Here is a 22,607-nt window from a genome sequence, read left to right on the forward strand (position 1 = left end):
ATAGACAAGTCAATAATTTTTTTTTTAGATATATGAGATATTTACATAAAATAAATAAAAAAATTTCCCTCGTTCCCCATAAATGGCGGAAACCTCCAAATAAATTACAAATTTAAAAATTGCTAATTTTCATAATTTTTTCAATTTTTATTACTTAAAACTGCCATAACTTTTTCAAAAATTAACAAATCAATATCATTTTTTTTTTTATAGATACATAATGTCCTTACCTATCATTTGGTATATATTTTTTATAAATCTGACCCTTTACCTGCCCACAGAGGGGATTTAAAATGACAAGTTTTTCACAAAAAATTAATTTTTTGAACTTAACTTTTGAAATTATTCCGGAAAGTCTGACACTTTTATATATATCTTAAATTAAAGCTAATGTAATTTACTTTATTATGGAAAAAAAAAATTTCGGACTTTATTTTGTCTTCATAGTGAAAATTGCTACCAAATGCTATTTTTGTGTGAAAATTTTCGATTTTGTATTTTACATGTTTAACTTTATAATGCTATAACTTTTTGAAAAATGTATGGATCAATTCAATATTTTCATGACAAGTAGTATTTATATACATCTTTCATTCGACATACTTTTTTTTTAAATCGGACCATTTCCAATCTAAAAAATGCATATAGAAAGTAGAACTTTTTCAACTTAACTTTTGAAAGTGTTCTGGGAAGTCTGACACTTTTATATATATCTTAAATTAAATCTTATGTAATATACTTTATTATGGAAAAAAAAATTTTGGACTTTATTTTGTCTTCGTGGTGAAAATGACTACCGAATGCTATTTTTGTATGAAAATACTCGATTTTATTTTTTACATTTTACATCAATACAATTTTTATGAGAAATAATATTTATATCCCTCTTTTATTCGACATATTTTATCTTAATCAGGATATAAATAAGGAAATAGCAGATCATGTAGCTTTTGGAATAATCCACCAATTTTTTAAAACTAAACACTATCTAAAGATTTGCATCGAAGCGTTTTTTATGATAGTGATTTTAATCACTGTCAGATATCGTTTTACTTGACCCAACTATGCCACATCACCACTGTGCCGTGACCCCCCTGTGCTGGGTTTTTTATATTCAATAACTTTATATGAAATTTATTTTGTCTGATAATTTCTTAAAATTTATGTATAATTTGAAAAATAACTTAAACGAATTATTAAAATATCTTTGAGTGCTTGTATATAAAGCCTGACCTTTGCTATTACAATTTTGGTTCGATTTGATGGGGATTGATTTACTTGCAAATTTATTTTTCCATTTAAAATGGAATTACAAAGTGTTGCTTCGATTTTTAATTCTAAACATTGTTTTGAAAATAATAATTTCCCAAAAATTATAAGATATTTTTAGAATGTTGAGGGCATTTAAAACTAGTTATGATTAAAAATTAATAACTGAAACTTGATTATAAACAATTTTAATTCATTTTTCAATTTCAAAAATTTGATTTTCTTTGTTGACATGCCATTCCTCAATATTTCTAGCTTGTAAATTTATTATAAATCTTTTTGTTAACAAATGCCATGAAATGCTGAAAACTATGCACAGACCCAGTTCAATATAATAACCATCGATAATAACTAAACAGTCTTCCGATGTATCTTGATCATCCTAGTTATAAGATAATATATTAAAATTGTTATTAAGTTGTTTATTAGTTTGTACGGTTGCTTACTATATATGATTCTCTAGTGCAATGTTTAAATGTTAACAATCCGACTAAAGCATATGCACTAGTTTTTGTAATAGAATTTTCCAAAGAAAAGAGAGTGTTTAGTATTGACATGTAAGTACTGCCAGCAGAAGGATCACTTACACGAGAAAAAAATGACAGAATTGATAATCGCATTATCATTGTCAATAGCTATAATCAAAATAGATAAAATTTCTTTAAAAGTTACTTATTATTAATAATAATACTAATATTAGTTAATTAAATAGATTATTTAAACTTCTATAATAATATAGTTTTATAAAATGATAACAAAATTGAACACCCGTTGAAACTTTTTTGTTAAAAAGAAAAAAAAGGTTTGAATTCTCTTCGAAACTACCCTTTAATGAACATTTATCACGAAATTTTCATTCAGTTTCTCATCGAAGTCATGCTTAATTCTTGGATAGTAATTTGGAATATTCTGTAACTATACCAAAGTATAAAGAAAATATCTTAAAAAATTTTAATGGCAGTTGAACAGTTATAAGAAATTACGAATAGTAAATAGGTTAAAAAATCTTTTTTTTTACTTATTGAATACCCTCTATAAAATATTTTTTAACCAAACAGAAATATCTAATTATTGAAGATATATTTTAACGTGATTAATAATTCATATAATAAAATGTATAATTGCACAATAACATATTTAAAAAATAATAATTATATTTCAAAGTAATTTTTCATCAGTTACTAAGAATATTATATTGGCTGTGTCAATTGTATGTTTTAAATCCCAAACTAATAAAAAATATATGTTTAATACTAGAGGTGTAGGTGAAGATTACTAATGATAATTTTAAATACATATACCCATATCTCTTACCTATGCTTCTGTTCAATTTGAATATAATATATGGTTCTTTATAAATTTAACTAATTACTACGATAAAAATTTTCCAAAAACATTCAGTTTTATTAAAAAGAGATAAAAGTATGAAAAATAATGTTATCGATATTATTCATAATTATATTGATATTACTCTAAAATAAAGATGTAAAATTTAAACATAATCGATAAAAAAATTAATTTACAATACGCATTACAAAACTCACTTTTTGAAAAATATTATACAACTCAAATACCATAAAAAAATAAGGCGATGAACTATTATTTTTTGAAACATATTTTGGCGTATAAAATACTAGCATACCTGCAAAAATTCCGGTTAGTATCCTAAAAATTTCCAACAAAAATTTAACAAGGTTAAATACTTAAAAAATGTATGATGAAAAATAAAATAAGTATTAATTATATTAATAATTATTTTTTTTATATCTAAAGAAATAAATTTCATTTTCACAACAGTAGAGTTTTATTTGGGAATTAACTAAGCTACTAAGTTTTGAATAGTTGATGTAATTTATATCAAAGAGTAATTAATGAATACACTGCGTAAGGGGCTTATCTTCACACAATAATTTATGTTAATGTAAGAAGAACTTTATTGTTTTTAATTTATTTTTTGGGTATTTATTAATCCTGCAGTTCATTTGTGTTTACTTTAGACTTATTTTTGTTGTCCATCTTGTATGTAATTATGTCCGTCTTTAAATTTTTTAGTTAATTTATAATCAGCTCTGTTGTGAAAATTACCGGTATGGCATGATTTTGATAAATAAACTCATTGGTTTTGGTCCAATTGTATGTTTGGCAATAAAATAAATAACAAACATTTCTATTGGATACATTGATAAGTCAACTAAAACAATGTTATCTCTGTCGATACCATATTCAAGAAATTTTGGATATGACACTGCATCTATAGCAGCAAATCCAATCTAAATTTTAAATAATATTTTACTCTTAAAAAAGATTTCTTCCAATTTAATTAAATTTTTTATTATCATTACTTCATACGTCGTAATAATTAAACAGAATCGTTTGATGGTGTCCAATTGTATTATTTTCCAAGCTATGTAGTAAATATTCAAGAAATGTACATTAATTAGGCTTCCATCGAATATTTCACGTTTAAAAATTCCTATTGTAGCGGCAGAAAAAAGGAAAACGATTCCCCAAAAGTAAAAATAACCTGTAAATATATTTAAATTTGCAATATTTACAAATTTATCTTTATAGAACGATTATATTTATTTACAAAAAAATATTCGAATCATGTAATATTCTTCTCCGGAATATTCACTAACTCTTTTAAAACTCACATCATGCAAAGATAAACTGTTTAATAAGTACATTTCATTCTTGTGTTTTTGGTTTGTCAATAATCATCATGAGTCAACACTTTTCATTGCGTCTCTGTGGCTACAATATTATGACGGGAAATATCAGTTAACCCTTTAGTGCAAACCATTAAGAATTACTTCTATGCCATAAGACACACTGGACTATTTAACTTTTTAATTTATATAATTAACAGTTGAAGGTATATATTCATCCCCTATAAAAATATTCTGACTCATTAGCCTCAATTATGTCACCCACTTATTGACAGACCACTCTTTTGCTTATTATAAAAGAGCTAAGGACCATAGTCCTCACTCTCATTCACTTCTTATCTCGTATCAAGTTATCATCATAGTTTTTCTCTTACAGATCAAACCAGTGTATTCTTTATGCATATATTGTTTTAAGTTTGAGCTTAACTTTTCTTACATAGTTTAAAACGCACATTTGTTAAAAAATAACACTTTACTTAAAAATACATAGCTTATACCATTCACAAATTAATTCTCTTGTAATTAACATACCTCCTATAATTTAACAAACGCCTAAAACAACTATAAATCACCAGCCGATATTCTATCATCACTGTTCCAGTGGATATCAGGTAAGAGTAGTTTTAATACACTATCTACACTAATCAGGTAATAACTAGAAATAAAAGTACTTGTATTTATTATGTCTTTAAGGATAATGATATTATCATTCTTCTTTATTAATACCATCCCTATCAACTTTATATTTAGTTATTACAATCAAAAAAAGTTTATTGCGTTCTATTATCCTATAATATATAAAAAAATTATCATAATATTTAATAAATGATAAATCACCTTTAAATGATAAAATTCCTCCATTTTGATCATTAAATCGTAGCCACCTGTTACAAAAATTTTCCGACTCTAATAATAGTAAAACTACATAACCAAGAATAATGCCAAAAGCACGACCACAATTATTACATAGAGCAGCATAAGGCACATTTTCCCTGAATAAACCAACAGTAACGTTTTCTTAAATAAAATAAAAAAATTACGAATATTTTGAAAAGAAAAAATTGAAAAATACTTTCGTAAAAAATGCAGTGACCATCCATCAATTACTATTTCTTGAATCGATGACAACGTGATTAATAAAATAAACATGGTTGTTATCATATTAACTTGAGGAGTTTGGCCATCGGTTAACCAACTTTGAATTTTGTACCCAATGCATATTAAAATAACACCTAAGAAATTAAAAAGAAGATAAATATGTACACATTCAGCTAATGTAATATTAAAAATAAATATGTTAACCAATTAATGTTTGAACGGGTACAATCCACATTTTTCGTTTTCCGATTCTTTTTGAAAGTGTTGCGTCAAACAAAGGAGCCAATAACAGCTTCATACTATAGGGCCAATACACCATACTGTATTTAGCCTACATTCGAGTTTTTACTATTATTAAAGATAAGGAGTTGTCAAAATTAAAATTAAAAAAATCAATTCACTAAGTTCATTTATTTTTGGTTACTACTCATTTTAATGTTTTTATTGAAATGATTTTTATAAAATCTATTTTAGTTCTATTACCTGATCATGATATGGAACCTTCATACCCTGGAGTGTTATCCTTATTGCTATTGATACTCCATACAGAACCCCTTGTAGTACGTACAAAAAAGTTAGAACTAATATATTAAGTTTATCTCCTTCCAATCCACGTTTCAGTTGATCTTTCATAGTATTTAACGAAAGTTCTTGTTCATCAAATACTTTTGGATTAAAATTAAAATTTAATCACGATTTTGTTCATTGTTTTGTAGTAAATAATTTATAAGTTGTATAATAAAATAGTAATGACAACAAGAATTGTATTTACTCAATAGAGATCATCACCATAACCTCTATCCGATTACTTGAAGTCGCGACTTGCCTTAATGATATAATAAAATTTTGCCCTGGTTGTCGACCTGACGCAACTTCATTATATATGATGGAATAAGTAAGAGCGCAAGGTTTGTGTTATTGCTAAAGTTTACATATGGTCACCCATCCGGAAATCAACAACAAACAGCGCATCTGAATATCGACAATAAGGCGGCGACTAGATGATCCACTACGCACACTACGCCTTTATTTACTGAATAGAGATAATTTTATGAATAAATTACATCAAGTAATCTAAAATGAGCCTCTAAAAAGTTTTCATTCGCGAGCCTCAATAGATGTAGAAATACTAGTGTTCAAAAGGATAAAAATAAAAAAAAAATTCATTAAAGCAAGTTATGATAAATTCATTTTAAATATTTTTTAAACTTAAAAATTCTTACCAGGAATCGTAAAGTCTAATAATGACTAAATTTCTTGCACTATATTAGTCGTAATTTACAGAATACCAAGGTAAGTTATTAAGTATACAAATTAAAAAAATTACATACTATTACTCTATATATTTTTTATACTCTTAATCAGGTATTGTATAGTGAAAATAATAATAAAATAATATCGTAGAATTAATACTTTAATTGGTCTAAAAGTAAATCGATCATTCAGCTGCAATAGATTACCATTCGTTGAACATTAGTTCATTTATACTTAGTAAAAAAACAATTACACTTAACTCAAGTATTAATACAATTTTATCAATAAAAACATAATTATTCAATTATTTCGCTGACATACCAGATATTTTTTATTTACTAGATGCTTTTGAACATAGTAAATGGTGACAGATACTTATGCTGTATCTATCAGTATACTTAAATCTAAATATTTACATTTTAAGCTATAATAAAAAATATATACATACTTATTGTTCTATAATGGTATCTTATGCATAATTTTACGTAATAAGTTTAAAGTAATTAAAACTTTAAAAAAACCCAGCACAGAGGATAGCGGCACTGTGGTGACGTGGCATAGTTGGATCAAGTATAATGATATCTGACAGTGATTAAAATCAATGAAAAAATTGTCATTTTGAATCCCCTATTGTGGGCAAGTAAAGGGCCAGATTTCTACAAAAAATGTACAAAACGATAGGTAAATACCTCATATATCTAAAAAAAAAAAATTATTGACTTGTCTATTTTTAAAAAAGAAAACGAGGGAAATTTTTTCAATTTTTTTTCAAAATGTCTTCGACTAGATACGATTTGTGATCTTTTGACATATCATTGAAAAAAATCGGTTCCGTGAGAGCTGAGAAAAAGTGGTAACAGACATAAAAAAAAAAAAAAAAAAAATCATAGTAAAAGCAAACTTTCTCAGCTTCGCATCGAAGTTAAAATACTTTAATTATAATAAATTACAAAAAAACTTAATTTATGTTATATTTACATTAAAAACTTATGTTAATGAAAATGTAGAAACATTAAACGATCATACTTAAAATTTACTCTCTTCAGCTAACAAAAGTGCAACTAAACTGTCAACATAAAAAACTAAGGTGACAATAAATTATAAACAATTTTTCACCTTAGTTTATATATATATAGAGTGATTGAAATCTGGTAAGACACTCATTTTCTCAGAAAATATTGAGAATTTTAAATTTTATTATAGAGAAAAAATATCAAGTTCAAAAAACTCTACAATAATATGTAGTCAAACCATAATTTTTTTCGTCCCTTCAAGAATAAAAACCCTTATTTATAATTTTCTTAAATGGAAACCCTTATTTTTAACTTAATAATATGATAGAAAAAAAATTACAAACAATTTTGTTCTTATAATTTTTATTATCCGATTAACCGTTCGTCCGTTACAGCTTGTTAAAATTAAGTGATTTTAGGCCAAATTTTTATTGTCATTTCACTGTATTAAATACAGAAGTCATTATTTTTATTTGCTGTTGCATAAACCAAATTTTATTGATCAAGTTATGACAGGTAAATTAGCTATAAAAATTTACTACGCACTAAATGAGTGATAACAATAATAGATTCAAACCGGGTTTTCGGTGTATTATTAATAGCTAAGTCTATGGTTTTGTAAGACTAAAGAATCTAAAAAAAATACCGGTTGCACTGCCACCGATATTATGAAACGTAATAAATGACAATATTTTTTCTGGAAGTCAAAATCTTTAAACAATTATAAAACTTAAACGGTTGTTCGGATAAAAAAAATTATGAAAACAAAATTGTTTGTAATTTTTTTTTTCTATTATATTATCAAATCAAAAATAGTGGTTCCCATTGAAAAAAATTATAAATAAACATTTTTATCCTGAAGGGATAAAAAAAAAATTATTTAACTTCATATTATTGTAGAGTTTTATAAACTTAATAATTTTTCTTTTTACAAAAATTTTATATAATCAATAGTTTCTGAGAAAATAAGTGTCTTACCAGATTTCGATCACTCTGTATATATATTTATGTTTATTCTTAAGTTTGATATATACTTTTTTTTTTTTAATCTTTTTTAAAACAGATCTACTGTAATTAAAGTTCCTATTTTTATTTATCGAGTTTTAGTACATATATTGATGTAAATTGAGTATTTTGGTTTAATATTGTAATTTATTTATTTATTTTTGTAGTTTTTCAGTAAGTTTCAGGCGTCACAGTTGACCAATAACATATCTCCATCAGTGATTACTGTAAGTATTATTACAATTTTTATTTATATTATGTTAGATCTAGTCAAATAATAAGGGGTTTTGAATGTTTGATTATATTTATTTGAGTTTTTGGTGAGTATGAATTAACCATTATAAGTATATAATACAATAAAATTTATGTAATGATTTAATAAATTCCTTAGTTTCTAGTCGCTCACAGTTACATTACACTAATTGAGTTATTTATACACATATATTTATTATAATAAAAATAGAGCTGAGTTTCATACTATTGTTGAGAGAATTTATTTTATATTAATTACAAAAATTTTAGTGAATTACTTTTGTTGAATTTCTATAGTTTTAATATTTTTGTTCTTTTATAGAACTTATATTTTTTTAGATATTTTTGAAATAAAAAAAAACTTTTATATTTAATATCAGATATAATGATGAGATATATTTTTTATTATTAGTTGTTTATTAATTATTGAGTTTTTCATATTTCGTTATTGTTGATCTAAACATACAAATATGTTTATATTTTTATATAGAATTATTTTTAAATTATCATTGCTACAAGCAGATATTTGATTTGTTTAATTTTATTTATTAAGTATTTTATTAATTATGAAAACTTTAACAAAGTAACTCTTTCAAAATTTTACTGATGTTAAAGTCCGACAAAACTGATAAACTACATTTCATAGACTCTGACAAATAATACATAAAAGTACGTTTTTGATTGAAAAAATTAATAAACATTATTGGTAATTAACTTCTACTGTTGATGCTCATAATAAGGGGGCAAATATTCTTTCTATATAATAATTTTTTTAATAATCCAAAAATATATTCATTATTTTGCATATTGGGCATTACGACACTTAATGTTATAATAATAGGACGGACTAATAAGCCTAACAAGAGCAATTAACTATAATTATAAAGTTAATTAGATCAAATATACTGCATTATTTTTCAAGAGTTAATTAAAATTCTTAATATAGAAGTAATATTTATTCCATACAATTACTGAAGAGAGGAGTAAATAAATTTGTAATTAGATAAACGTAATAATTGCCTTTGTTAATATTATCAACAGATAATAAACTCTAGTTTTAAAATTATTAACAGGTATAGTCTATTATTATTAGATATATTATAACTATAACTATAACGATAATATTATTTAGGTTATAATGGGAAATTCCTCAGGTTATCATAATTTCCTAAGTTAAAAAATATTACATCCTTATTGTGATCAGTGATTTAATGACATGCATAAAAAAATAATACATTATTCTAAGTAGTCTAAATAGTTAATTAATAATTGGTAGTCTAAATAACTATATTTGTCAAATATTGAAAAATTAGATATTTTATAATAATAGTTTAGTCATAAGAAAATGATTGTGTCATCACTTTTGAGAACTATCATATGGCGTTTTAGAAAGTAACTTTTCTTTTTTTGAATTTAAAATGTAAGCTTCTTTATTGATGTGCCAATCTTCAGTATTCCTTGCCTGTAGATTTTTAATAAATTTCTTTGTTGATAAGAGCCAAGATATACTGAAAATTGTACACAATATTATTTCAATAAAAAAACCATCAACAAAAACTTCACACTCATCTAATACTTTTTTATGGTCCTATAAAAGATAAAAATCTATTTTAAGACATCATTAAAAAAATTGTCTTGTTACATACTAATTTTAGACTGTTAGTGCAATGTTTAAATGTGAACAAACTGACTAGGGCAATAGCACTTGTCTTAGTAATAGAATTTTCCAAAGAAAAAAGTGTATTTAATATTGACATGTATGTACTGCTTACAGAAGGATCACTTACACGTGAAAAAAATGATAGTATTGATAGCCGCATTACCATTGTAAGTACCTATAAAAAAATTCACATTGCAACTAATGCTTATCATTTAATAAATTATACCACATATTATCATTACAACAATTTATACATAAAAAACTCTTTATTAAAGTAAACATAAAAATAGTTATAATATTTTATTAGTTAAAACACAATGTGTATCTGCATGTAAAATGTATTGTGCTATTATGAATAATTACATACATTTTTTTAATTTTATTTAATGATTCAACATTTTTTAAGTCAATAGCATATACAGAATTTTTTTTTTTAACTATTAGAGAAAATTTATCATAGCTTACTTTTTGAAAAATACAGTACAGCTCATATACTATGTAATAGTAAGGGGATGCACTTCCATTTTCAGAAACATATTTAGGTGTGTTATAAACTATTAAACCTGAGAATATTCCAACAAGAATCCTAAAAAAGTACACACGATAGTTAAGTTAAAAATTAAAACTTATAAAAATAAATATCACATTGAAGTGTGGTGGATTAGATATCAATATGGAATAAATTAAACACTTTTCTGTCCAAATAATAAATTTTAAATTCATCATTAAAAAGAAAAAACCACTTAAAAAGTAAACGTGAAAATTGTGCTTCTAGTATAAATCGTAAAGATTTTTTATTTTATAAAAATTAAGTATTAATTGTAATGATTGAAGAAATTTACCGATGTGGCATAGTTTTCATAAATAAACTCAGTGGTTTTGGTCCAACAACATATTTTGCTATAACGTAAGTAGCAAACATTTCTACTGGATACAGAGATAATTCAACTAATACTATAGTATCTTTATCAACACCATATTCTTGAAATTTTGGTATTGCTACTGCTTCGATTGCAGCAAATCCAATCTAGTAAATATAAAATTTGTTAAGATTAAAAACACAAATTACTGTTTAACTTAAACATCATACTTCATACGTCATTATAACAAAGCAAAATCTCTTAATTGTCTCTAAATTAAGTATTTTCCATGCCAATCTGTATACTTCTATGAAATTAATTTTAAATCGATTGTCATCGACTCTTTCTCGTTTGAATAATGCTATGACTATTGCAGCAATAATAAATACAATTCCCCACAAATAAAAAAAATCTAAAAATAAATATTATGTATTCATTAAATTTTAATTAATTATTCAAAATTATCAAAACTATTAAACAAAATTGTTCGATCTAGTTATACCTTTGTAAATTATACGTAACAAATTAACTTTAAATAAATTTCAAAAAAATTGTTATCTACAGAAAATTTAAGTTTTAAACTAATAAAAATTTAATACCCTTGTGGTAGAACTGAAGGAATGAATAACCTTCTTATGACATTTTTTTTTTTAAACATTTCCTGCTCAACAGAGAGAGAAGCGAGGATTAAAAAATGCGTGACGCACATTTTTTTCCATTAGAATTTGAAAATTTATTAATATACTAATTGTTTAAAAATATCACTTCTAGACAACTTATTAATACCACGATAAATGTTTTACTTAATTAATATAATTTAAAAATCAATTAAAGGACTCATGTTTTGTCTTTCAATTCTTACCTTTAAACGATATAACACCACCCTGTTGGTCAATAATGCGCAACCATTTGTTACAAAATTTTTCCGACTCTAATAACAACAAAATCACAAAACCAATTATTATGCCAAAAGCACGACCACAATTATTACAAAGTGCAGAATAAGCAACATTTTCCCTACAAGTAAAAATCAAACGTTAGTGTTACACATCAATTAATTGAGTTTTATAAAAATAATTGAATTATACTTTCTAAAAAAATTTAAAGCCCAGCCATCGATTATTATATCTTGTATGGCCGATAGAGTAATTAAAAAAAAAAATATCGTGGTTATTTTGTTTATTTGAGGAGTTTCCTCATCAATCAACCAACCTTGAATTCGGGGTGCAATGTACATCAAAGTTACACCTAATAGTGAAAATAATAAGTGATGATGTCAAAAAAACATTTATACGTATTTTCTCGTTTTTAGCAGAAGTATAAAGTCACCGATAAGAATTTGAATTGGAAAAAGCCACATTTTTTGTTTGCCAATTTTACTAGAGAGCGACACATCGAACACGGGTGCGATTAATAACTTCATGCTATAAGGCCAATAAACCATACTGTATTTAGCCTATAAATTAAATGTTAAAAAACGTATCTAGGTATTTACAGAAAATCTCAATTAAATGATTAATGAATATAATTTCTTAGTTAATACACTTACCTGATCATGATATGGTGTTTTCATGTCCTGAAGAACTATTCTTATAGCTGTAGATATCCCATAGAGTACACCTTCCAACACGTATAAAAAAACCAGTATCAAAATACTGAGTTTGTCTGCGTTTATGTCATTTTTTTTCTCATCGTCTAAAACCTCAAATGATAATTTTTGTTTATCTATTTCTTCTGAATTGATAATAGAATCCATCTTACTAACGTTTAGTCCTTAATACATTTAATGCTTTTTGAGGAGACATTCGTTGTTTTAATAATGTTTTAAATACAAAACAATTTATAATTATATAGCTCTATTTTTAGATTTTAGAGAAAAAAAGATATATAACTATGATCTGAGGGGTGCTCAAAGTAGCTCGACCCTTTAAAATTATGAAAATGACAAATATTTTTGTGTAAAAATAAGTAATAATATTTCCAATTTATATTTGATAAAAAATCCAAGTTGACAAAAGCTAAAACTTTTACAATAACATATGTATTAAAATTAAAAGTTTATGTGTTAATTACTATTATTATTTAACCGAATATTGTCAACATGAATATAGTGAAGAAATTAACTAAATGACTAAAACTGACGAGATGCCTACAATAAATGTACACAAAGCAATAAATAAAAATTTATTATTATCAAATGAAATAAATGGATAAAATAGTGATAAAGTAAAAAAATCTTTAAGTAATTCCTTGACACAGTGTCAATAATTAATATGACCTTGGTGACACGCAAGGCTAGGAGTGATATTTAAATAAAGATTTGCTAAAATAGTAAACGTAGATAAAATTTTAAAAAATACGATGTAATGATAAGTTTTTAATATACATTAAAGAAATATTTGATTAAACTCACTTTATCATTGTTGAAAGACTTAATAACTAAAATAAGCATAATTATAAAGCTTTATAGAAACTCAACGAGCAGTATTCATTGCCTATTATTGCCATTATTTCTTGCTGCTACAAACTGTCATTAATTTGTATCTTATAACTTGAGTACAGTCAAGTTGTATTATAAGCAGTCATAACTTTATAAACATAATAAAATAAACAACTTGGAGTCATATCAATAAAGCTCGTGCTCTTTCAGCTTATCTATTTCTTTTATATAGTTGATGAAATAAAATGTTTTTTAATTTTTTGCGATAGGCATGGTTTACTCCCACCTTCGACGACGTGAAGTGAAAAGCTGGTGGCGCTTTAGCGTTATAATTTGCTTACACATGAGGCATATAAACGTTTTTTCCATAAACAACGCATTGCAGTAATGTTGTAATAATAGTATTAACGTGACAAAAATTATGTTATCATCTTATTACTCATATTATTGTGTATTTAAAGAAAATATTGTAAACTTTGATCACAATTAAATTATATGTCAATAAAAATATCTGGAAACACGAATGATGTTGATCCCTAATTGAATTAAAAGAAAAGTATAAAAGACGGGTTAACGTGGCATAAAAAACTCACTTGCACTTAGAATCTCTGAATGTCAGTTAGTTCATCAACATCATCAGTGTGAAAAGACACATTTAAAAAAAGTAAAAAAAGAATACTTATTCAAAGGTAAGCAAAAATGCTGAACATAAAATTTTAATATAAATAATAAAGTAAATAAGTACTTTTGGTAAAACTAAATCTATATAGAGCAGATTTCGTTTGAGCTGTTATTTTACGGTTGGCGAAAGCTCTGGATTTTTAGTAAAATAAAATTTACATACACATATGAATAGAAATATTCCTTTTCCTTTGGAATTATATTAGTAAAAAAAAAAAAGAGAAAACCCTCGGAACACTGACCCCGATATAAAAAGTAATTCAAAAAATATAATAATAAGGAATTAAGCTTAAGACCATAGGAGTCTCAATTATTTCAATATCTGCTCAACCAACGCATCTACACATAATATTATATATTATATATTATTCTTGTTCTTCTTCTTTTAACTTAATTATTTTATATTATTCCTTCATCTCTTTTTTTGAGTTACAACAGTAAGACAACTATTTCGTACTATTCTGCACTATTATTTATTTATTTATTATATGAACACAGAAAAGCTCAATTATAAAAAATGAAGATTTACGCGATGTAAATTTATATAATATAACAATAGAATATTGTAGTAATACAAAAAAAAAAACAAAAAATATGGTGTGTTGGGTATGTTGACCAAAGTTTGGATATTTGGGGATTTGGTCAATTCGTGAGCAATGACGTTCTATCGGTGTTGTAGAGTCCGAGGGCTTAGAACAATAAAGACAAGTAAATATAAATAAATAAATATAGTTTCTCTTTGTTGAGAAATAAAAACTAATTAATTGGTAAACACCTTTAATAGGACACTGAGACTACGAGGCGGTAATCCGACCAACGAATACCCTGTAATGTATAAAGTGCACACAAATTAGTAAAATTACTAAAGAGAGTAATGATCTATTGCTTTATCGTTCATTACTCACATTTTTAATTCTAAATAATTGGAATATTACAAGTTGACCTACTTCGTATTTTGCAGCTATAATTGTAATAGAAAGATAATTCAACAAACCTTTCGATATATAAAGGTATTAAATTCTTACCCCATATTTAATAATTATGCTGTTCACAAATGATTCAATAAGATAAAATCTTTATTTTAATTCCTTTCTCGTCACAAACTTAAAATAATAAATCAAAACAAATTCTTTTCGTATATACAAACAAAATGCACATAAGAAAGACAGCCAACTACAACACGGGATTGTGACTGAAAATAATTCCAAATAGGCATTCGGTAAAAGCGAACTGGACTCTGAAAGGATTTCAGTGTTTTTTGTAGTATGTGATAGAACCCCCAATCTAGGAATATTATTGTCAGCGCTTTTAGTGATCTTTTTAGTTTATTGTACTTAATAATGGATAAATTGACATATATGTAAATAATAAGAAATTGTATTGAACAGTGCACATGTTATGACAGATAAGTTATTTGTTTGTTTACAAGTAATATAAAATACAGATTATAAATTTTTCATTGATAAATATAAGATGAGTAATGCAAAACATTAAGAATATTACAACATCCGCTCTAATTTTTTAAGTGTTGTGTTTTCATAACTGAAGTTTAATATTGACAAGAAATCAAATAAAATAATAAGAATAATCGTATAATAGTATTTGATTAATATATTTAATATTTATGATATATAATTATTAAAAATTATTATTGTGAATATTAAATATTAGTACATTATATAAATAGATAAAAGTTAACAATGTGATTTGTTACATATAAAAGGTAGGTTTAAAAAAATTATAGAATACACAAAACATGACAGTATGATAATGTATAAGTATGTATGGTGTCAAATATAATATTAAAAGATAAGATATTGTATAGTTTTAGTTTACATTTATGTAAAAATAATAATATCGATAAGACTAATTCAAAACATTGTGTAAAAAAAGAAAAATATATATATATAAATAATGTTGTCTAAAAAATCATCATCCTGTTCTCTCCATAAATAGTAATAGTAATTAAAAATAATAAGTTCAGACTATTTTCGTTCTAGAATTTTTGCTTTTGTAAATATAAAATATTGCTATTTGGTTCTGTAAATGATAATTATAGAAGTGCTATTCAATGTGGAAATCTATGATTTTTCTTTATTATTGGACTTTGTATTTTTAGTTGGTTTAGTTGTATGTTTCTTTTGAAGCCATGAAAGTCAAAATCAAATAAATTTTGCAAACACAAATAGATTTCTTTTATTTGTATTTCTTTGTATGTTTTGATATTTCATCATCACTTGATTTCTTGTTTTTTACTGATAATTTGAATTCCGAAGTCTTCATCTGATGAATATAAAACTTAATAAATAAATACATACAAATATAATTAAACTAGAAGACTAAAGCGAGTCTCAAGAATTAAGATAGGTCCTCAATGAAGACTCAGGGTGGTTACGTTATAATCACTGCATGTTCAAAACATCAAACATTTCTAAATTTCCATTAGTCTTATAGGGAATTTTAAACCTTTTAAACTGTTAACTTATATTTATACAAGTATTTCAAACGTGTTTTATGTAAACTTTGGTTCTCATTAACTAATTTCATCATTCATATCAGATGATTTCTAGTTAAGTAATTAAGATGATAAAAAGTAACACAAAAGGGATACAAAGTACGTGAATTATGTACAAGAATTTTAAAAATTAATGATTCTAACAAAAATTAGCGATGTAATATTTTTATCTTAGAGTTAAAATAGTTAGAATAAAAATGACAAGTTAAGTTGAACCTTTCTGATAGATAAAGTTTGATTGGTAAAATACATTAAGCATTTCCTCATAGTCACAAAACGAACTATACTTAAAATAAAAGCAATATATTTCAACAATTTATGTTGAACCCTTATAACTTGATTACATACAGTTTCAGGATAGCCAAATAAGTGCTACATATTCTAAGTAAGACAATATAACTTAAATTCAGACGAAATTCTTTGACCAAACCCAAAAATTTTAAGCGCCTTACAAATAACTTTTACAAAGTGCGAATGAAAGTTTAAATATCGATTAAATGTGAATCTAAGTTCTATTCCAAAATGTATCCTATTGATTTTATTGTTTGAGCCAGACAACAAGGTGTCGTGTGACCAGCTGATGTCCGGCTCTTATCAGCCATATTGTCGTCAGTATTTAAACAACCGTTGGTGAATCGCGAGTTGTTGATCTACATGGAGTCAGTTGTCACCCAGTCTCATGTGTGTCAACCAGACATTATCGCTGATTTTTTGGTAGTATTTATTAATTACGTATGAGTATTTTAATTATACTGTATTGAAGATGTGGTTTTTGTATAACACGTTGTAATGTGCTCTATACGGGCCGCGTTTTAGTTTTTTTATCATTGCGGTGATTACTTACCAGTTATAAATTATTAACTCGGTAGTAATTGAGTTTAAATTAAAAAGATGTATGGTCATCTAAATCGGTCAAATACCTTATTCAAGTCCGAGGTAAATAGCTAGTCTGGGATTGTGGCCATAGACAACGGTTCAAATCGAATTGATTTATTTAAATACATTGTTATTTTGAGTTTTAAAAAAATTATAAGCTTACATAGCATAATGAAGAGACGCCCATATATTTATATTTGTAAAATCTTGCATATTAATTATTATAACATAATTTTTAGCACAATGAAATCATTCATTATTATTGTTTTTATACTCTGGGAAAAGGTCGGCGATAACACAAATATATAAAGTTAACAGAACTATGAGAACGAGTGTATATCATGACGCGATATTTAAAGATGATAAGTCCAATCCTTTTCAAGAAGCCTTAGTACTCAATTAATTAAGATCATCTTGAATAATATACATAATACCATATTTATGTTTAAAATTTACAATTAATTTTTGAAGTTAAATATAAAAAGATAGTAAACTATTGAAATTAGATTGACCATAAATATTATAAATGTCATTACTGAAGTCAGAGACATACTCAGAAATTTGCCACTCAGGTGCTAATATGTTGCCGCCCCTCATAATATGATTCGTCATGTTTATGATCCATTTTTGATAAGGTAGTCCTAACATAAATAAAACAATGCAATGGTTTACCTATTAAAACTATAAAAAATAGCTTTTTTTCTATATCATATAAACATTTAAAAGTGTACGCTACTACTAAAACTTCTGTAGTAACAGTGCACCTATGCCATCTTTTAATGCATCAGATTTTGTTTCAATAGGTTTATTATAATCGAAATATACAAGAACTAGTCCATTCGATAGTCATTTTTTTATTTTATCAAAAGAATTTTATTGATTATCTGACCATTGATACTTTATTTTAATTTTTATTAGCTTCCATTGAAGTGCACTAATCTTACTAATATTAGATACGAATATTGTTAAGTATTTTACATGCCTACAAATCACATAATTTGTTTTTTCATGTTTAGAAACATCTAAATTAGAATTATTATTTAGGCGATCAGGATCGTTTTTTAATTTTGATATCATCTTGATTTACATAAAATCAAACATTTTTACCTGTAATTTTTTTAATTATACTTTTAAAAAACCCAGCACAGGGGGGTCGCGGCACAGTGGTGACGTGGCATAGTTGGATCAAGTATAATGATATCTGACAGTGATTAAAATCACTATCAAAAATAAACGCTTCGATGCAAATCTTTAGATAGTGTTTAATTTTAAAAAAATTGGTGTTTTATTCCAAAAGCTACTTGATCTGCTGGTTCCTTATTAATATCTCGATTAAGATAAAGTATGTCGAATGAAAAAGGGTTTATTAAAAAATATTATTTCTCATAAAAAAATTGTGTGGATCCATAAACTTTTCAATAAGTTATAGCATTATAAAGTTAAATATAATATAAATAATAAAATCGAAAATTTTCACACAAAAATAGCATTCGGTAGCCGTTTTCACCATGAAGACAAGTCCAGAGGTCAAATTTTTTTTTTTCAAATTAAAGTATATTACATTAGCTTTAATTTAAGATATATATAAAAGTGTCAGACCTTCCGGAACATTTTCAAAAGTTAAGTTGAAAAAGTTAATTTTTTGTGAAAAAGTTGTCATTTTAAATCCCCCCCTGTGGGCAGAAAAAAGGTTGAATTTACAAAAAAAGTATACCAAATGATAGGTAAAGACATCAAGCATCTATATAAAAAAAATTGTGTGGATCCCTAAACTTTTCAATAAGTTATAGCATTACAAAGATATATATAATATAAATAATAAAATCGAGAATTTTCACACGAAAATAGCATTCGGTAGCCATTTTCGCCATGAAGACAAGTCGAGAGGTCAAATTTTTTTTTTTCAAATTAAAGTATATTACATTAGCTTTAATTTAAGATATATATAAAAGTGTCAGACCTTCCGGAACACTTTCAAAAGTTAAGTTGAAAAAGTTCTACTTTCTATATGCATTTTTTATATTTGAAGCCCCCCCATATATAGGGAAATAGTCTGATTTAAAAAAAAAGTATATCCAATGAAAGATGTATATAAATACTACTTCTCATGAAAAAATTGTATTGATCCATACATTTTTTAAAAAGTTATAGCACTTTAAAGTAAAAAATGTAAATTATAAAATCGAAAATTTTCACACAAAAATAGCATTCGGTAGCCGTTTTCACCATGAAGACAAGTCCAGAGGTCAAATTTTTTTTTTTCAAATTAAAGTATATTACATAAGCTTCAATTTAAGATATGTATAAAAATGTCAGACCTTCCGAAACACTTTCAAAAGTTAAGTTGAAAAAGTTCTACTTTCTATATGCATTTTTTATATTTGAAGCCCCCCCATATATAGGGAAATAGTCTGATTTAAAAAAAAAGTATATCCAATGAAAGATGTATATAAATACTACTTCTCATGAAAAAATTGTATTGATCCATACATTTTTTAAAAAGTTATAGCACTTTAAAGTAAAAAATGTAAATTATAAAATCGAAAATTTTCACACAAAAATAGCATTCGGTAGCCGTTTTCACCATGAAGACAAGTCCAGAGGTCAAATTTTTTTTTTTCAAATTAAAGTACATTACATTAGCTTTAATTTAAGATATATATAAAAGTGTCAGACCTTCCGGAACATTTTCAAAAGTTAAGTTGAAAAAGTTAATTTTTTGTGAAAAAGTTGTCATTTTAAATCCCCCCCTGTGGGCAGGTTAAGTGTCAGATTTACAAAAAAAATATACCAAATGATAGGTAAAGACATCAAGCATCTATATAAAAAAAAATTATATTGATATGTTCATTTTTGAAAAAGTTACGGCAGTTTTTAGTAAAAAAAATTGAAAAAATTTCGAAAATTAGCGATTTTTAAATTTGTAATTTTTTTGGAGGTTTCCCCCATTTACGGGGAACGAGGGAAATTTTTTCAATTTTGAAGGGTAATGTCTTCGACTAGATACGATTTGTGATATTTTGACGTATCGTTAAATTTCTGATTATACCGATAAATAAAAAGAAATTTTTATAAATTTATACCTATCGAAAGGTATTGAAAAACAACATAAGTTTGTGGACTTTTCATCAAGTTTTATTTGGTAAAAGGAGCTTTTTAAGTATAGCACAGTTAACATTTTTTTGATTTGTTGTTTTAATCTTTCATGACTGAACATAGGATACGAATCTTTTATTATGTGTTTGTTAAATACTTTGTATCTAAATAAAGTCGTATGTCACTGTTTTGTTTTTCTACTAATACAATTTTGTAAATCCAAAAAATGGGCTATCAAACTTAACTATTACGTTTTGTTTTACTAAATTATTAAGTACATTTCTGAATTTTAATAATAAACTTTTTGTTACTTTACGAGCTGCAAAGAATACTGATTTATTTTTTTTACTGATCTTTTTTAGTTTTATGGAATACAGTTAACCAGGGTAAGCTCCTAACCCATTAAAAATTTTGTTAAGTTTGTTATTAAATCTTGTTTGCTTAAAATTTGAACGTCATCAGCCGAATTTACCTCTTTACACCATATCCTTTTAATTAAACTCAATTTTTTTTTAATACAAACTTACAGGCACATTTAAAACAAGTTTTTTAGTGTTGATGAAATCTTTAAAACTATGCCAGTAATAAGGCTGTTGAGCAGAGTGTTACAATCTCTGATAGCCGTTCTCGTGTCTCCCATGGTGCTCGTGTATGACCAGTTTGAACGTGTTCGCATGTCGTTCGGCCATCGTTCCTTTTTCAGCGAGTGTTCGTAGTTTTTGTACTTGTGTATTTTTTTGTGTATTTTAACACGTCTCGCGCCTCTATTAATTTATCTTTCATTTGCTTAATACCAAAGAGAGATTAATCCTTTAAGGTTGACTCATATTTTCATACATTTTAAAATTACATAAATTTCCCTAATTAATATTTACACGTATGAAGATCAAAGTTTAAGTAGCACAGATAGAATTATATATTCAGTAATTATAAAATTCAATGTCCTAAAATGACAAATTAAATGACTTCAGTAAAACATTAAATATATAAATGCATATTAGTCTCCTAATGATTCTGTATTTCTATGTATGTATTTTTCTATTATGTATTTAAAAAACTTCTCACCATTTTAAAATTTACTGCATTTCTAGAACTTCATAAAATTATATTCATTACTATAGCCTCTTCAAATTTAATGTATTTCTATGGCTTTTTAAAATTGAATACATTTATATGGATTCTTAAAATTTAATGCATTTATATGGCTTCTTAAAATTGTATTCATTTCTACGGCTTCTTAAAATTGTATTAATTTCTATGGCTTCTTAAAATTAAATGTATTTCTATGGATTCTTAAAATTTAATGCATTTATATGGCTTCTTAAAATTGTATTCATTTCTACGGCTTCTTAAAATTGTATTCATTTCTATGGCTTCTTAAAATTAAATGTATTTCTATGGCTTCTTAAAATTAAATGTATTTATATGGCTTCTTAAAATTGAATGTATTTATATGGCTTCTTAAAATTTAATGCATTTCTATGGCTTCTTAAATTGTATTCATTTCTTTGGCTTTTTAAGTTTTATGCATTTCTATAGTTTATAAATCTGTTTTTTACACTACATTTATTTAGATAACAAAATAAGTCCAAAATAAAATTTGAAGCTTTCTTCTTGATTTTATCAACACCTGAGGAGATGAAAGTACTTCACATATTTAGTGATGCGTGTGGTATACAATATAGAAATCATAAAGTCACGATTGGCAACGATAATGGATAAAAAATTTTCTACGTCTATCAGTATTTTCTAGGTTAAGGGCAAAGTTTTTTTCCTGTGACCAACATTTTTCAGTAGTTATGCAAGAAATACATAAATTTGATGAAAATTATATTCCTAGTCAGTATAAAGATATCATAAAAACAGTGATAAGGTTATCATAAATTTTTAATAAATACAGAGAAAACTAATAAATGATA

General features: G+C 25.4%; 2 protein-coding genes across 9 annotated transcripts; both read right to left on the reverse strand.

The window, feature by feature from the left end:
- Positions 1-1,441: 1,441 nt before the first annotated feature.
- Positions 1,442-6,490, reverse strand: LOC126895360 (acetyl-coenzyme A transporter 1-like). 3 transcript variants are annotated; one of them, XM_050667157.1, is made up of 10 exons: positions 6,260-6,490; positions 5,520-5,701; positions 5,241-5,367; positions 5,011-5,170; positions 4,776-4,930; positions 3,612-3,793; positions 3,355-3,539; positions 2,814-2,934; positions 1,716-1,904; positions 1,442-1,651 (listed from the first exon to the last, which is right to left on the reverse strand). In XM_050667157.1, exons 2-10 carry the CDS (start codon positions 5,667-5,669, stop codon positions 1,463-1,465), a joined length of 1,458 nt encoding a protein of 485 aa, XP_050523114.1. In that variant the 5' UTR covers positions 5,670-5,701; positions 6,260-6,490; the 3' UTR covers positions 1,442-1,462. The 3 variants fall into 3 exon arrangements, with proteins under 3 accessions (XP_050523114.1, XP_050523113.1, XP_050523115.1); XM_050667156.1 differs by having other exon boundaries at positions 5,520-6,165; positions 6,260-6,489; XM_050667158.1 differs by lacking the exon at positions 6,260-6,490 and having other exon boundaries at positions 5,241-5,384; positions 5,520-5,636.
- Positions 6,491-9,734: 3,244 nt separating this feature from the next.
- On the reverse strand, positions 9,735-13,705 carry LOC126895357 (acetyl-coenzyme A transporter 1-like). 6 transcript variants are annotated; one of them, XM_050667139.1, is made up of 10 exons: positions 13,494-13,705; positions 12,630-12,782; positions 12,410-12,536; positions 12,169-12,328; positions 11,943-12,097; positions 11,311-11,492; positions 11,063-11,247; positions 10,686-10,806; positions 10,207-10,395; positions 9,736-10,148 (listed from the first exon to the last, which is right to left on the reverse strand). In XM_050667139.1, exons 1-10 carry the CDS (start codon positions 13,530-13,532, stop codon positions 9,918-9,920), a joined length of 1,542 nt encoding a protein of 513 aa, XP_050523096.1. In that variant the 5' UTR covers positions 13,533-13,705; the 3' UTR covers positions 9,736-9,917. The 6 variants fall into 6 exon arrangements, with proteins under 6 accessions (XP_050523098.1, XP_050523096.1, XP_050523095.1 ...); XM_050667138.1 differs by having other exon boundaries at positions 12,630-12,853; positions 13,494-13,704; XM_050667140.1 differs by lacking the exon at positions 13,494-13,705 and adding an exon at positions 12,846-13,398 and having other exon boundaries at positions 12,630-12,775.
- Between the last annotated feature and the right edge of the window lie 8,902 nt (positions 13,706-22,607).

The sequence above is a fragment of the Daktulosphaira vitifoliae genome, unplaced genomic scaffold (assembly GCF_025091365.1).
Source record: "Daktulosphaira vitifoliae isolate Bord-2020 unplaced genomic scaffold, ASM2509136v1 Scaffold_1, whole genome shotgun sequence".
NCBI lineage: Eukaryota > Metazoa > Arthropoda > Insecta > Hemiptera > Phylloxeridae > Daktulosphaira > Daktulosphaira vitifoliae.

Coding starts and splice junctions, on each gene's coding strand:
- LOC126895360 (XM_050667157.1), bottom strand. CDS start 5,669: ATGAAAGATCAACTGAAACGTGGATTGGAAGGAGATAAACTTAATATA. Junction 4,931..5,010: donor TCACTGCATTTTTTACGAAA/GTATTTTTCAAT, acceptor TGGTTTATTCAG/GGAAAATGTGCCTTATGCTG. Junction 1,652..1,715: donor GCACTAGAGAATCATATATA/GTAAGCAACCGT, acceptor TCTTATAACTAG/GATGATCAAGATACATCGGA.
- LOC126895357 (XM_050667138.1), bottom strand. CDS start 12,836: ATGGATTCTATTATCAATTCAGAAGAAATAGATAAACAAAAATTATCA. Junction 12,329..12,409: donor TCCAATTCAAATTCTTATCG/GTGACTTTATAC, acceptor TTTCACTATTAG/GTGTAACTTTGATGTACATT. Junction 10,807..11,062: donor ATGAAAACTATGCCACATCG/GTAAATTTCTTC, acceptor GTACTTTTTTAG/GATTCTTGTTGGAATATTCT.